General features: G+C 46.9%; 1 protein-coding gene across 2 annotated transcripts in view; it reads left to right on the forward strand.

Moving 5' to 3' along the window:
- Sema1a (semaphorin 1a) overlaps positions 1-16,645 on the forward strand; it is a 139,516-nt gene that overhangs the window by 18,623 nt on the left and 104,248 nt on the right. For both annotated transcript variants that reach the window (XM_069118477.1, XM_069118476.1), the window contains exon 2: positions 7,179-8,503. In XM_069118477.1, coding sequence (XP_068974578.1) covers positions 8,377-8,503 — 127 coding nt within the window. In that variant the 5' untranslated portion in view covers positions 7,179-8,376. The remainder of the gene's footprint in view (positions 1-7,178; positions 8,504-16,645) is intronic.

Consider the following 16,645-nt stretch of genomic DNA (forward strand, 5'->3'; position numbering starts at 1 on the left):
TCCGTACGAGCATTTCGATCCAGCTACGTTTAAGTAACATTCAGAAAATTAATAAATGCGATACATGCGATGCATAAATGCGATGACGAATACTCATTTGATTCGATCTGGAATTTTCTAAAAAAAAAAAAAAAAAATCCTTCGTTATTCGGATAAAGTGTAAAATATACGATACGATCTGCAGGATCGTTGTATCGTTTGAAATCAAAGAACTAACGATAGCCGCGATTGTATCGGAGGGAATTTTTCCGAGCAAGAAAACGAGCATGATTTTTAACTTGACCGTTGGATCGACCATCCATCGTCCGGATTGTAGACTGTACCGAGTTTTGTTTTTATATGAGTTACCTTTTGTTCTCGCGTATCTGTTACCAGGGGCCATTGTAATCGTCGTAAACGGATTTGCACGCGCAAATCATCATTCCAGCGTATCGAGGTAAAATTCAATTCCTCCTCCACACCCTCTGTCTCACCCCCACCCTTCACCATAACCCCGTATGGCGAAACGGCGTCGCGGAGGAAACATTCTTTCTCTTGGCGAATGGAAAGTCGATCGCGTGAAAGGGGAATGCGAAGACGAGGGTGCGCGATAGGGGTGAACACCGTGAGAGAGGGAGAGAGACGGAGAGAAATCGAGTAGAAATCCAGGAGCACCGTTGGAACTCGGAAACGATGTAACGAAGTTTGGACTCGGCGTAACGGAAGTCAACCGATACTTGGTTCACGGAGATGTATGTGTGCGCATCCAACACCGTGGATAGCCGTATCTTGTACCGTGCCACGCGGTGGTTACGATTTTTTCCCCGAACACGTAGAGTGAAAAGTGCGGTTACGAATTCCGCATGCCATCGTGCAATGCCGTCGCGAGCCGTTCTGTCACCCTTGGCAAATTGAAATTTCCGACAGTCTCTCCCTTCTCCATTTGCCCTCTGTTCCCCCCGCTCTTCCATTCCGCTTCTCTTGCTCTTTTCCAATTCCTTTCACTTCTGCCATCGTTCCGAAGACATTTGGAAGTCACTGGGACAAATCGATATTCAGAGTTCAAAGTTCGTCAAATCTCGATTTTGACGTACGCTCTCAAAATCCTTGGTTACCAGGTGTCCGTAGATATAATTTTATATAAAACCGTCGTAACGTTATAACGACGTCTGATATTTAGAAATCTTGCGGGTCTCTATTTATCGCCACTTTATCGCGGTTGGGAGAATTTTTTTCCCGCCACGTAATTACCTCGCCGAATCGGCGAACACGGGACGATTTTCTTGAATATTTCAAATAGTGGAAATAGGTCGTGACGATTTTCATGAAATTTTTATAAATCACTGGAATCTGCTTCTGGTCGGGGTTTAGGGCAGCTCGTAATTCCGCCGGATTCCCGAGCAATAGGACAAAAAGAAGAAGCATCAGTGAGGGATTCGAAGATGCGCGAGAATCGAATTACTGCCATCGGAAATGATTTATATTCCGCGAATTCGAGGAGTTTCCTTAACCCATTTCTCGGAATTTTAAGGTGCGCGGTTTTTCCCTTCTCGAAGAGAACGTTGTGGGGCCCAGCCTGTTTTTCTTCCCCTTTCTTTTCTACTTCTTTTTCTTCTTCTCCTTCTTCTTCTTCTTCTTCGTTTTCGCCCTCGTCCTCCGTCCTTCGTCTCGTCGATTGCGTCTCTGCAACTTCTCTCTTCTAGTCTTTCGTCGATCTTTTCTCCGGTGTCTATCTCTCCATCTCTCTTGAAACTCTTAGAGAAGTTCCTCGTGCGTTACACGTTTCCGCGAGCGGAAATTGTCCTGTCTCACAAATCATGCTCGTCCTTTCCACCCTTCTTCTCCCTCTGTTCTCTCCTCCTTTTCTTTCTTTCGCTGTACATCGTGCTTGTACGTCACGACACGCGCAAACATAAAAGTTGGCGCGAACTTTGTACAAGCATAACTCGTGCACGAATTCGAGTCATTCATACGCTATCACTTGCAAAAGCTTTTCCTTTCTTCGTCGTACCAGAACTGTTTTATGGATTTCGCGCGGTCTGCCTCATTACCGTGTTTCACATCTTCTCGAAGAGTTTCGTTGCACGCTCCACAAGATAAGTTAGATACTTCGCTCGAACTCGCTAATCAAGCTATAAATTGCTTTCTCTCTCGCTATAGAACACGCCGATAAAAATCTCTCGAACATCGTGCGACGACTCGACCGATCTTCTTCCTCGATTCATCCCTGTAAAACGTATTTTATTTTTATCTCTATATCGAAGTTCATATTTTATGCAACGACAACGCTTTATAGTTCATCTTGTAGCGAGTTGGAGCGGAAAAAAGATGTTACTTTTTACCATGATCTATCTTCATTTTTGGCTTTTACGCTGTTAATAAAGAATTTAGGCATTACGAGGATGAGGGGCCAACAAAAAAGGCGAATTAATTATTCGACGGTTAAAATAAGGACAGTAGCGGGTAGAGTCGAGGGAAGAATATACGGGCAGCGCACAGCTTGATTATTACCTCGTTTATTTTTCTTTATCCGAGAAGGGTAGCGCGAATCGAGCGAATTTAAGCAGGACAGGATCCAATTTAGCGGAACTAGCCTCGTTGACGTGTTTACGGGACGACGTCGATAAAACGAACCTGATCAATTCGAGTTCCCCGAATCTGTAATACCCGTGCTAATTAGCGAGCGCGCTAATCTCAGAAGAGCAACTATTCCGAGGGCGATCTCTGTAATCGCGTATATAATACATATAGTACATGGCGCATAACTCTCATTGAGCTCACGTTTTAGGTGCGCTTTTGCCGCTTTGTGATTTCAGCTTCTGACGTAGTATCATAATGGAGATTTATCGAGTCGACGCAACAGAAAAGTTGATACGCGGCCGATCGCGAAACGCTTTTCCAGTCACGACAGAAACAGATTGAAATACAGCAACGAAGAAGGAGAAGATCCTTTCGTGCCGGCTTGTAATAGATTAAAAAACTTTTTTCACAAAGTTCTCTGCTTCCACCTAATCAGCATGCACGAATGTGTCGGCAAGCGCTCGACGCGAAGATACACTAATTAAGTCGTTCTGAATTAATCGCCTGGTAACGAGGCAGTTCCGTTCTAGGTCAAAGTTGTTTGAGTTTTTAAATCGAAGTTGCGCCCAGTTCACGCCGACTACCAGTTTTCACTTCTCCTCGAAAGTCTCGAAAAAACTTTGCGTCGCGAGTCTCGCGATCGAGAGGCGCATCTAGTTTATCCTCTGTTAAAAATTACAAACGAAAATATCGCTAGAGGTAAATGGAACGACCGCTGCAAGTACGATATTACAGAAGTTTACGACAGTTGGCTTCTTAACTTTCGTTGTCGAGCAAAGACAGGCAGCGAATTTCCCATGGTTCGTTATAGTCTTCAATTTCTTGTCTCGCCGCGGTATCGATTCCACGGTGCGATATCAATTCCAGTCTGGTGGTGGAGCACTTTGAATCGAAACCTTTTAATCGAAGGTCGAATCCTTGAAGCAGAGTGACGAGGGACAGGCCTGAAAAAGAGCCGCGAGAGGAATACCTAACTCGGATCCCCCGAGGATAACGTCGATAAAAACGCCTCCGCGTCACGGAGATTCATCAAGTATTTTGCCGAAGAGCGGCAGGTGACATGGGAGATTACTTTTGCGTTTGTGCGGTCAAACACGACCACGCGAACGTTTCTGTAACGAGCGTATATATCGCACGAGCAGCACCTATCCTATAGGTCACCGATACGTCTTAGCTTAAAGGATTTCAGTTTTATACGCAATTTCTGTTACTATCGGCCACCGGTTTTAAACAACATCGTGCAAAAGTTTACGTAATTTGTGTTCTTTAACGCGCTCGTATATTTTCTATCGTTTAAATAGATTTCGTTAAATTTAAAACGCTTATAATTCATTTCACAAGCGAATCGATACGAACCCCGTAAGTTCTCGTAACATCGTCGGATATTTTTGAATAATGGTCGATAATTGAAATATTATTATATCGAAGAGTGATTCCGATATTCGCACGAGGAAAAGTTCCGACTTTAATACCGATTTAATACCGGTAAACTTTTATATCGGTGTTCCGATCGAAACAATACATTTTTTGTCTTCTCGACCTACTTTTCGCGGTGAATTCGCGATTCCTGCGACGTATGGGAACTAAATTCGAACGAGCCTAACCCGCGAGCAAATTTTTGTTTTCCGTGCTCATTTTGTTCTTTTTTTAAACAAGCATTCAGAAACGGTAGCAGTTCCGTGCGATACGCGAACTCAGCTTAAATGGCCTAACCAGTTTCACCCAGAAAATGTTTTCCATGTAACGGCCTGACGGAAGTTGGACTTCGACGGACTTAATTGGGTTTTGTTCCACGCCCTTCGATCGCTCGACTGGCTGCTGCCGCGACTTTTGCCCTCTGCCTCTCTCTCTCTCTCTCTTTCTCTCTCTTCACTCTTTCTCTCTCACCCTTCGTGACGAGTGCCAGAGCAACGTATCCGCGTTTTCCACGCGTTTTCCATCGGGATTTTCCCCGTTGTACGGCTATCGATCCCTTTTCGTCCTCTTCTTCTCTCGGTAGCCTTTCTTTTTCTGGGAACACGGACAGACTGCTGCTACTCTTTCTTCCGCTCTCCTCTCGTCGCTGGTCGCCCCGCCAAAAATCGAATCGTTGGCAAGCACTCCCGCGGGACAGTTTTATGGGTTTTTATTTTTTTAACCTACATTCCCTATGCCACCGGTGAAACGCGCTTAACCCCTGCTTGTCCGATAGTAAATGGAAATGCGCGCGATGAGGGAACTTACCTCGCTGAAAAATCGGTCCGAGCGAAGCTCCGTTGTTTCTTATCGTTAGTAGCAACGATCGCGTCGTAATCGGAATGTATCGTACGTTCGTTTTTTTAACAGAGTGGACGTATCATCGTGGAGAAGTTGAGGCTTGCGAAAATTTGTATTCGATAAGGAATTTCTGCAGCGAAAATAATATTTTGTCCATAGTTGACGTATCTCTTTCTACAGAGATTGTATATCTTCAGTTGGTCGAATATCGATCCATTTCCTCGCTTGTGTTTCAGCATCCGTGCGACGAGCATTGCTACCGACGTTTTCCACCTAGAAAACGTGAACTGTGTAACATTAAGCAAAAGATAGTGGACTTGGACAGAGTCGATCCCGAGGGACGATTTTGCGAGTGTCTTTCACACCCTTCGACTCTTCCGTCCCTTCGCACGAGATCTTTACACTCACCCTTTCGTACCTCTTCGGGAAACGGGTCCTCCTTCTGTTGCCTTTGATCGTGTCTATACACAGCGTATGGCTTTTAAGTAAGAATCGGAAAGGATGAAAGCTCCTTCGACTTGGCATGTAAAGTGGGCTTTGTGTTTTCCAGTTGGCGGACAAACAATTCAATGACACGTTGTCGAACTTGTCTGCGAGATTGTTCTTTCGGCGACGAATCGAAAGTGATTGCTCGATATCGATGGATATTTTACAGCTGGTTTACGGAGCGACAATTTGTCGCGTTATCGAACGAATAACTATCGTGGCAGTTTCGTTGCGTTATCGATAATCGTATTTTCATTGAGACACACAGCGATAAATCGCATTAATTGCGAAACGTTCGAGCTAAAAGCAACGAAATACAAACAATGTCCCTAGTTTTAGACGTAGAGCCAGATTATCTGTTTTCGAAAAATATGCTCCGAGACTATAACGAGAAGTCGTTACGGTTATTCTGCTGTCAGCAAAAGCTTCGCCCTCCTTTTTGTTTTTATTAATATTTCATTGGTCATTGTCCATTATTCTCTCGCATCGCTGACCGTTCCAACCGAATAACGTTTAAAGGCGCGCACGTAGCGAACCACCGTACGTACTATACATACGTGTAGAGGGATGGTCTCGCCAAACGCATCAAACTCTGGCCACGATGCACTCCCTGCTATACATACGACCAATCACGAACGTAGGAATTAGGGGTTCGATGTACGCCCTGCTACTTTTAATTCAGCAAATTAATGAACACCGTCAACGTCGTCGACGTTGCAACGACTGCCGCATACAGATAACTACGTATACGGAAAATTTGCCGAACGTCCATCGGTGTTGGGGTAACGTCGTTATCGAGCCGCTGGTATGCTCGCCACGAAAAACTCGACGCGAATTTTCCTGAGTATTGTTGTCACGGTATCGTCGAATCTCTTTTCCGTAGTTTTATTTAAACGCGCAACAATCGTTCGATCAAGTTCGGTTTATTGGTTCGTTGATAATTTCCCGTGAATATCCCTGTATCTAAGAATTATACGAAATTAATCCCGTTTGTGTTATTTATTTGACAGAGAAACAAAGCTATTCAAATATCTTTTATACAGAAGCGTATTATAGTTTTCGGGTTAAATAATTTTAATTTGCCGGAATATCTACGTACGTAGATAATACGAAATAAAGAGACGAGAAGAAAGACAGAAAGAAGGAAAGGAAGGAAGGATGGGTGGGGGGGGGGGAGGGAGGGGGAAAAGAAATAAAGGAAGAAAGGAAGTGGAAAGGGAGGATGAAAGGGAAAAGGGGAGGGGGAAGGGCAAAAAGAAAGGCACCGGTGGAAATGATTCGCACTCCGCACATAGTAGGAGCTTCGATGAGAACCTTTATTAAATAAACACGACGTTTTGATGTTTCCCGACGCGACGGGTGGCCATCTTTTCACGAATATCCGCGAAACTTGGTGTACGCGGACCACGTAACGAGGTGATCGTTAGCCACGCGTTTATTACGCTCTCTCAGCACCCTCGAGCAAATAAAGCGTGATAAAATTCGTGCTGGCGCAAACGTTCCTGCTGAAATTCAGGTCAAGAAATAATACCGAGGAATCTGGCGAGAAAGAACGTGTAACGGTGTAATAATTTAAATGGCCGCTTCCGCGTATATCGTATATTAGAGTAAATTTACTCGAGTTCCGAGCATCCGAGCTTTGAAATAATTATAGCAGGTTCAGCAACCAACGATAACGTTATCGCGAAGAAAGGAAAACAATCTATGTGCCGGAGGGACGGATAGACGAACCTTTGGAATACATTAGCATTAAACGCTCATTCTCCGTTTAATCGATGCATGTCGCGCTTATCGGTCGTCGGAGGCGTTTTTTGGACACAGCATCGTCGAATCTCCGAACAAATAACGAGCCCCAGTTTTTCTTTTTCTCATTACAGATTGGCGGCGCTGTAGTAGCGTCGACGAGATACCAACAAGGACGACTACGGCGGCGGCGGCGGCGGCGGCGGTGACAACGACGACGACGACGACGACGTCGACGACAACGACGACGACGACGACGAGGACGTCGACAAGAACGACGGCGTGATCGTGTCGCGGGGGTGGTGGGGTTGAAAATCGGCGCTTGCCCGGTGTCTCCTGTATGCCTCTATCTCCCCTCGATTTCCTTCCCCTTTTTCCATCCACTGCCCCCTATTCTCTCTGGCGGCTCTTACTCCTACCCACCACGTGCGTAAGAGGTACGTGTGCGTGCTGTAGCGGCGCGTAGCCACGCACATGCGATCCGGAGTAGAGGAGAGAACGAGCGCAGCACTATCGACGCGGCTGCGCGTACAACCGGCCGATTCTACCCGAGAGGGGCTTCGTGTGTAGTGGGGGGCGCGTGTCACCTGTCGTGGCGTTGCGCGGTGTCAGTGTGACGCCGACCGTCGTGACTATCGGATCGTTTCGCGGTGCGTTTCGACATCACTGATCGCACGGTGTATCGGGATAGACGCATACGATCGCGTATTATATCTACGTCGCGTTCGTGCGCCGATTCGTCGTTGCCTGCGTCTCTTTCGCTTACACGCGTACACGCACGCGTCTTCTCTCTCTTTCCCTCTCTCTCTCTCTCTCTCCCTCTCTCTCTTCCTCACTCTATCTTTCTCACTCTGTGTCTCTTTCATTCTCTCTGTCGCTCGTCCGCTTTTCTCCCCTCACATAATCTCTCCTCGTCCCTTTTCGATCGCCGGCCGATTTTTGGATACGTCGTCGAGGTGCGTGCAGGCACGCCGCGTTCGATCTCGTGAATGTGCGCGATCAGGAAGACGGCCGTCCGCAAGGAAACATGCGTGAACAGAGCTGGAGGACAACGACTGCGACAACGACGAGGAGCACGCTGCACGTGACTGCGGCACCCTCGCACGTTTTGCTGCAGTGAGTGGAGAGAAAGGGAGGAAAAAGAGAGTGATAGAAACACGTCCTTTCTCCTTCCGTTGTTACGTCGGAGCCTGTGCTTAACGGGGAGTAAAGAGTGCCGGTGGTTGGTGCGGTATTCGTGAGTTACCGAGGTTCTTTCTCCTTTGCGTGATCCACGGAGGAGACTACGAATCCTGGCACGTTTTCGGCGTCGTTCGAACCATCCGAGAGAAGATGAGGCGTACCATCTTGGAAACGAGGATGCACCCCGTGTTATCCTGCTGGTGCGTTGTCGCCACCGTCACCCTCGTCTTCGCTGCATGGCAGGAAAACATCAGGCCGAAGATGTACGTCCAACTCGGTGAGTGTTGTTACGTTACTCCTTATTACGTATCATATTCTCCGTGTTGGGTTTCCGGTGGTGGTTTTTGCTCGCCGGCCAACGCCGACGGCTCGAAAGACGATGGCGTCGCGATGTGTTGACACAACATGTGCCGTTCAAATCGAGTCGCTCGAACCAAGGTTAAATACGTCACAACGAATCGTATCGATCACGCACGGTGTCATACGGCGAAACACCGAAATAATTGTTGTTCTCGAATCGATAGAGATTACTTTCTGGCGTGCTACGCGACTGTCATCGACAACGCGCGCTCAAAGCATAGAGGAAAATCGTTTAATTAGACCTCTCGTTCGATTCTATATTTAGAAATCTTTACTCTCGTCTTATCGATCGAACCGAGCTATATCCTTGGCTAACGAAAACAATGTTCGTCCGGCCGCGCTCGAACGCGAATTAAAATACTCGCGGAAGCTGCTTGCTCTTGGTTATTTTACGGTCGAGAAGGTAATTTTATATTCTCGTTTGCTCGGGTAGTGCGCGTCGAGTAGCCGAACAACGATGCGGAACGGAAGTTGCACCGGGTGCAGGGTCATGGACCTTCCCCCACTCGGTATTGTACCACCCCGTAGCGAGGGGAGTTGTGTGTGCAACCCGGTGACTGTAAACCCTAATCAGTGACATAACCGTACCCTCTAGGTGGATACTTGGAAAGAATATAAAGGTATCGACCAACGGTGTCCCGTTTAAATGATTAAAGTGCGCGATATAACCGAGCTTCTTGGAAGAACACAACGGCTACGATCCGCGACCGCTATCGGCATCGTTCGCTTTCGTTAACGATCTACGGCGGTGATGTTCAACCGATTAATTTTATTCGTTCGCCTGCCTTCCTTCGAACGGCTCGACCAAGGGAGAGAAGGAAAACTCGAGCCAGAGTTTGAGGGATTAAAGCGTCGTAACGATGGTGTAACGAGCGTGCGATGGTGATCGATCGATCGGTATCTTTGATTCGAAGGAACGAACGACGGAATGATTTTCGCTGTGTGGACGGCGAACAACTCGTTGTCAAGGGCGAAACATCGAGACTAGAGGAACGAGAAGAAAGAGTACCGAGCGTCCCACATCCGAGGTACTCGACCTTAACGGCACACCGCGCGTGTTTCGTAATCGCGGTACGCGACCGACATGCAGCATCCATCGTTCTTTCGACGATATTTTGGCGAGAGAAGGAACGAGATAAATTGGTCGCGAAGCGAGCACACCGTTGCATCGCGTGCCTTTACGCACGCCAGTTCACATTCTCCTGACACGCAGCACGTGTATGTGCATATCTTCGCGACACGGAGCTCCAAAGATAGTCGGCCGATAGATGCGATTTCGCTGTGTGCACTTTCTTTCTTCCTCTTGGATCTTTCATCCGTGCAAACGCGCTACGCGCGTTCTTTTTTCCCCTCTTCTCTGCATTTTGCACCGATGAACTGCTGGCATTGACTGGTCTCGTAGCATTGCGTTTATCGAGCATTATCGAACGGATGAATTTGATTCTCTGCACATTCGTTGGGCGAGTATCGTTAAAAGGTGAAAAATGACTGGCCTATGATTGTCGAAAAAACGGATAATACGAACATTGGGCGTGGAAAGACGAAGCGAATAACTTTTGAAAAAGTAGCTCTGTCGATTGCCTAGGAGAGTAAATTTTCGAAGCATCGTGTCGATTAGCGACGTGTTTCGACGCAGATGATCGATGGCTCTCGTTTCTGAATGAAAGTGTATTTTTCGAGATGGAAGATGCGACGTCGGTAGGCCGTAACGCAAGCTCGTTAGGCCGTTATGAATTTAGTTCGTGTATTATTTTCCAATAGCAGGGAGAATCGAAGCGCACTGCGACGAAACGTGCGGCGGGAATTGAAATTACACGAAGCACGTGTTATTAATACGCCACTGGCATTGCGGCAACAGCACTGTTTTGCTCACTGAGTCAGAATTTCTGCTAATTCTACAACAGGGAAAACCACGCCGCAGAACCGAAATTGTAATCACCGGGAAATGCATATTGCCGTTATGGGGGTATCCGAAGGGACCCGGTTCCGCTGATGCAGCATTTTCCACGGCTGTTTATTGCGTTTCCATGGATCGCTAATGCTCATTTTTTCTCGGTCGGCTTTCAGAAGATAAGGAGCAACATCGTGTTATCCAATTATCTGCCGACTAAGTTCTATTTATGCCGTTGTTGGAGTTCCTTGGCCGTTTTGGCGCTTGTCTCGACTCGCGGTTCTAACGCCAATTTCTCTTGTCATTTTCAATGCGATGCGTGCGCGCGAGCTTGTATCTTTCGGATCGTTGACCTCGGAACGCAAACCCGACGACAAACGACGATATTTCAATGGTCGCGAGGGAACGAATCGCGTCGCGAATAGTCCGTACCGCGAATACCGTTGACGATCATCCGCGCCCCGCTTGAAAAACAAACGTCATAAATCAAGTGTCGGATACTGGAACGCATGCGGCGCCGTCGGAGACACGACGTTTAAAAATCCGAATCGCGCGTCGCGACGCCACGTCTGCACGCGTTCCTCTTCGGTAAGAATAACGCGACCATGAAATATCGGCCTGTCGTTCGGCAAAGGCGCGAGCCGCTTTAACAGGGATGCTCGCAAAAGTCAAAATCCGTGTGTGGTATTGGCGCGTAACAATCCGTCGCGGCGATATGTTATTCCACGCGAATACGTTATTAAAAGACACCGCGAATCTCGATGCGGTTGATAGCAACGCTGGTTACGAGTTCATTACTGCATCCCAGTCGCGAATACGAGCGTCGAATCGGAATACGAGCTATACCGGGCAGTTAATCCATATTACGGTAACTTTATCTGGCAGCGAGGAATACCGCAACGGACCAATCATAGCACTGCCCCCAACCGATGAGGATACATTATGATTAGTTTCAGTATACCGTGTTCGCGACCTGGCACGTATAACCCGACCTCGGTTCTAACCACCGGGTAAAATTACTGGGAATCGTGTCAATTGGCTACGCGTTCGAGAACCGTCGAACGTAATTCCACTTCCGTAGGTTCGAAATGTCAGTAGGTAGGTGATGATCGACACGCCGCGCAAAGAAACGAAAGGGAACTTTCGTCTTTCGATTTCGCAAAGTCGGTGAGAGAGAGAGAGAGAGAGAGAGAGAGAGAGAGAGAGAGAGAGAGAGAGAGAGAGAGAGACGATGGACGTCTGATCGCGATACAGCGATGATTCTCGGTGCAGATAGACAGAGGTGAGTTAACGCGAGCGAATGAAGGCGAATCCGGTGAGCGCGTATTAATGTCAAACAATTGGCGAGGTATACGAGCTAGCGAGCCTGAAAATGATCGATTCGATACGAAACGGGGGTCGGTCCTTTTTAAGATTTCTCTTTGAGGATCGGTCGCGTGTACATACCGCCCCCGCATTTTTTGTGAACGTCGAGTGTGTACTCGACGATAGAATAAGTAGCATACTGGCATTGCCGAGGGGTTCATAAATCTTTTGTCGAGAAGATCCCCCCTTGCCATGCTCGATCCGGGAAAGCAAAAGGTCAAAAGCAGCGGCTGCCGGGAGCGGTTTCTTCGTTGGAGTGCAAGTAAAAGTGTCCTCTTATCGCGGGTGTTGACTCGACCTGGCTCGGGGATGAGGAACCATCGTAAATACGATTGCCTTCGCGAAACTTGGATGGAGTTCCTCTCGCGTCGTTTGCGACGATTCGCCGCGTAATGCGTCCCTTTCCACCGATGGATAGACGATTAGTTGGCGATTTTATTATCGACTCGAAACTTGGCCAATTCTTTAATATCGGGATGCTGCTGGCGCACACCGCTCGAGAAAGTTATTCGAATTCGTTGTATTGACTCCTCTCATAACGTTCGCCATCGACCACGGGCTTTAAAGCGACCGCGGACTTTCGGTGCGTTAATATCATTTCCTTCTTCTCTTCGTTCTTCTCTTCTATCCTATCATTCCCCTCTTACTCTCTCTCTCTCTCTCTCTCTCTCTCTCTTTGCTCGACGCTTTCAAACGTGTCTTTTTCATTTTATTATCGCAGACGGAATTGGCTTTATCGCGTCGTTGAGACTATCAATTAGACGAAATTAGATTATCACAGTTGACGACTCGTGCCTAATTGTTCGCGTGTCCTTAACCTACAAATTAAAATACCGCGTCTGGAATGGCGAGAGAGTCGATAACGAGACGCGTTGGAAAACGAGAGAGGAAGGAAGAGGCCAACGAGACTCCGTTCTTCTTTTTCTTCGCAGCTTTGAGTCATCGAAGCTCGATAAACCCGCGGAATAACGCGATGTTGTGTATTTTTCCTCTCGAAGGTACCTTCCGTGTCGTTGGATCGAATGATAAAATTAAACGTCATTGTAGGTCGTCCGATGATCTCTCCGATAAAGTTAACTGACTTGCTGCTGCTGCTCGGGTTTTCGACGCACTCTTCTTCCTTTCTCCACATTTCATTCGACGATCGAGCTTCCATCGTTGGCTTCCCATTCTGCTCTTTGTTCCTCGATGTTGGTCGTTCGTGCGTCGCGTGGCGAGCCGATCTTTTCCTCCTCGATTCGGTCGCTACAGAAATTGGTTTATCGGCGGACAAAGTATGAATAATTCAAACCGGACGATTCACAGTCCAATCAATTTGGGTCCGAAAGCAGCGTGGCAACCCATAGTCAGGGGAGGAGCTTACTCGAACAGGGTGAAACGAAAAGGACCATTAGTAGTACGGTCTAGTTTAATGCGAAACTCGAATTGTCCGACGTGTGTCACGCTCGCCAATCAAACCTAACCACGTTTCAAATAAATCGAACGACATACCACGAGATAAAAATAACGTCGTCGATTCGAGACAACTTTCCCGGATGTACTTACGTCTAAGTGCGCGAATTTCAAGGAATTTTTAACATCGCTGTATATCTACCCATGTACTACTTGCTCGCAAATATTGTTCACCCTTTACTCGATATATCGGTGTAAACGCGGATTTTACGTAGCACGTATTCCCTTCTTATGCGCAATACTGTTGGCATGAAAGGCGTAGTTTACGGTGTAAACAACCCTTCTCTATCGACTGTTTATGAAGTTGATTCTTGCAGGGGGGAAGTTGTTTCTGCGGAAAATATCCGTGGTACAGAAATTCAATGGAGAGAATTGCATCATCGACGCAGCGTATCCTTGCCAGTTGTACAGCAACGAGCATGCGAGATCTCGAAGAAAGAATCGATTTTTACAAAGTTGGATCGACACCGCTTGCATTCCGCTATTCGAACGAGACGCGTTCAATATTACAGACCGTTATAAATTTCTTTTCGTTGGAAGGATAATTTACGGGGCATTAACTCGGCGGTCGTTCATGCCGCGAATTAGTCCGATTTATTTCACCGGTAGTTCCTTGAATATTTAGTTATACACCTCTGACTAATTGCCGAATTCGCTTTTGAATCGCGCGCGGCAAGGTAAATAGCGATTTCCCAAATAGACAGACTTCGGTATCTAAAACGGCGTGTAATTAATTCAGCGCGACGACGAATTAACGCCGCGATACCAACGAGGGGATGGAGACTGGAAAGGTTAAAGCGAGAGGTAACCGCTAAACAGCGGAAGAAAGAAGACAGATAGGATACCAAGATAAAAAAGGCGAGGCGAGGACATACGTACGTGACATCTCGTCGTTCGGAGAACAAGTTTCATAAACTCAATTACATCGGTTTTTCTCCATTGTTGATTTTCGCTCGAGATTTTTCCGTGACATAATTGCTGAACGTACGTTGGTCGTCTCCGTTCTTTTCCGCGTGTATACCGGTGCAGCTCGTGCACGGTGCACCAGATACAGGCTGGCTGATACGCTCCTTTAGTTTCGCGGGTTTGTTCGGGTCGTCCTTAATCGAATTTCGAATTGAATTCTTGGTTGGATGCTCGCTGGTTTTACAGCGGGATTATACGATTCTTTAAATCGCGGTCGATGAAACGACGGTGACGGGTAAACCGATGCTCGGTTGCGTCGAGTTTATCCGATAGTTTGGAAGTTGGCGTCAACGTCCCGTCTCCGTTTCGTTCGAACCGCGGACACGCGTATTCGTTGAACACACGAAACTTGCATATACGCAGCAACGAGGCAGACACGTCAGTTGATTTTCAGATGCCGTCGCTATCAGCAGCTTCCGGCAACATCGTGAAAGCACCGTACTCGGTATTAGTAGTCTTAGTACGTTGTAACTTACGCCAATCCGTTGCAATTTGCGGTTTAATCGAGCGTATCTGCTGGATCAATACGAGTGGCTCTCGTCCTCCTTCCACCCCCGCCTCGTTTCTCTTTCTATTGCGTTTCTAAACTTGGAGCTTCTGTCTACTCGGTTCCAGCCCTCCGTCTCCTCACTCTACAACGCCTTCTCTCCCCGTTTCTCCTTTTGAGTCGACGGCCCCCTTTTAGTTTCTTCGCAAGTATATCGTTAAGTTCTTTAAAAGCTTTTCATCGGCGACTCGAGAAAGTTTACGCGAAATTACGATTATTATCGTTTCGACCGAGCGCCTCTAATTTCTTGATAAATTTTGTTCGCGCGATAAGATATTTTAGTCGGAAGAATCCGAGCGGGATACATTTTTTCGAAATCTAATCGGTATCGGTGTCGTTGAAACGCGATAAACGCCAACGAATTTTTGCGAATTTTCTTCCGACTTTTTCCTTCAAAGTCACTGGAAAGCGTAAAAGTCGTTTCACCTGGAAATGTTCCCTCGCACAGATTACACAAGATCCCAGAACGACTTTAAAGTTGGTTCTGACGATCTGCCCCTCGACGTGTGCTTTCGTGCGTTAATTAGGGAACAGAAGCGCTTTTACGGAAGATACCGAGAGCCAAACTTACAAGCCCCAACGAGCTTTTGGGGAAAACTTTTCCGAGTCGTGTGGTATACTTCCTATCGCGATGTCCGATCTCGTCGTTGACCACGCGCTTGACACGTTAAGGGTCTATTCTCCATATTTATCGGATAATCATTTTTCTATTACGATTCCCTATCAACTATTAATGAAACTCTTCCATTAACCCGGGAAGCTTGAGCTCGATCCATGGTAGTAGTCTTTCTCGGCCAATTTCATGGAAATTTCATAGGAAACCGCAACCGCGTATTAGGTTAATTAACTTCGACAGGATCCAAAATCGTTTTTGGATTACGACCCTGTTTGTCGTAAATCTAAGAGACTTTCCAGAACGATACCGTTCCGTGTTATTTACGACGATAATTACCGCAATCGTTGTAACACGATAAAGATAAGTACGATATCCAGGTATTTTATGTCGTGACTGTTTCACCGACCGTACAAACTTGGCAGATTTTCTCTCAAATATCGCTTTAAAAATATTGGGTTATCTCGTTAATAGGGTACGAAAATATTACCAAGCCTTCGCCAGCGGTCATTGCCGTAGCCGGTGACTCGTGTCCAGCGAGATCGATCGGTCTCTCGAGTATCCCGCAGGATGCGTCACCGTGCCGCGTATCTTGTCTGATCGTACGGCTGTGTACACGATCCGTCGGTTGAAACATTAGTTCGATATACACGTACATTCCTCGTGTTATTAATTTTCTCCTCCGTTATCTCGAAAGTGCTTGATGAAATCACGAACTGTACCTCCGATGGTTTCTTGTTAACCAGCGTCCTTTCCGATCCACTTTGCTTTCTATCTATTAACTTCTGAAACGTTCGACTCTTGTTTCGGTTTTAGTTTACACTTCCGAGGTTTTCCTTTTCGCGTGGCTGAAGTCGGTCTCGTGCTTTTTGCGCTGCTTCCGGTAACACGGTGTTTCTTCCATCGTCGTATCACGTACCTCGACAACGCGTGAAACTACAGTTTCACTATAGGTTTTTCGCGATTCGTTGTGCGAATTTATATGATCGGGGGCAACACGACGACAGAGGGGTAGCGCGATTTAGCGAGAGAGGGAGAGAGAGAGAGAGGAACGTTTTCAGAGAGAATTACGGGATATTCGATAACGAGCGGGGCAAGCCGGTGCATTTAAAAATCGGCCCCATTCATATCCACCTTTGTAGCTCGTTGACCGTTCGCCTCTTTCCAAGTCAGGATTTCTCGCCTCGAGTCAGGAATCAGAAACCTTTCAATCGGTCGTCGGTAC

The sequence above is a fragment of the Bombus flavifrons genome, chromosome 8 (genome assembly GCF_040668555.2).
Source record: "Bombus flavifrons isolate JBK064 chromosome 8, iyBomFlav1_principal, whole genome shotgun sequence".
Lineage (NCBI taxonomy): Eukaryota > Metazoa > Arthropoda > Insecta > Hymenoptera > Apidae > Bombus > Bombus flavifrons.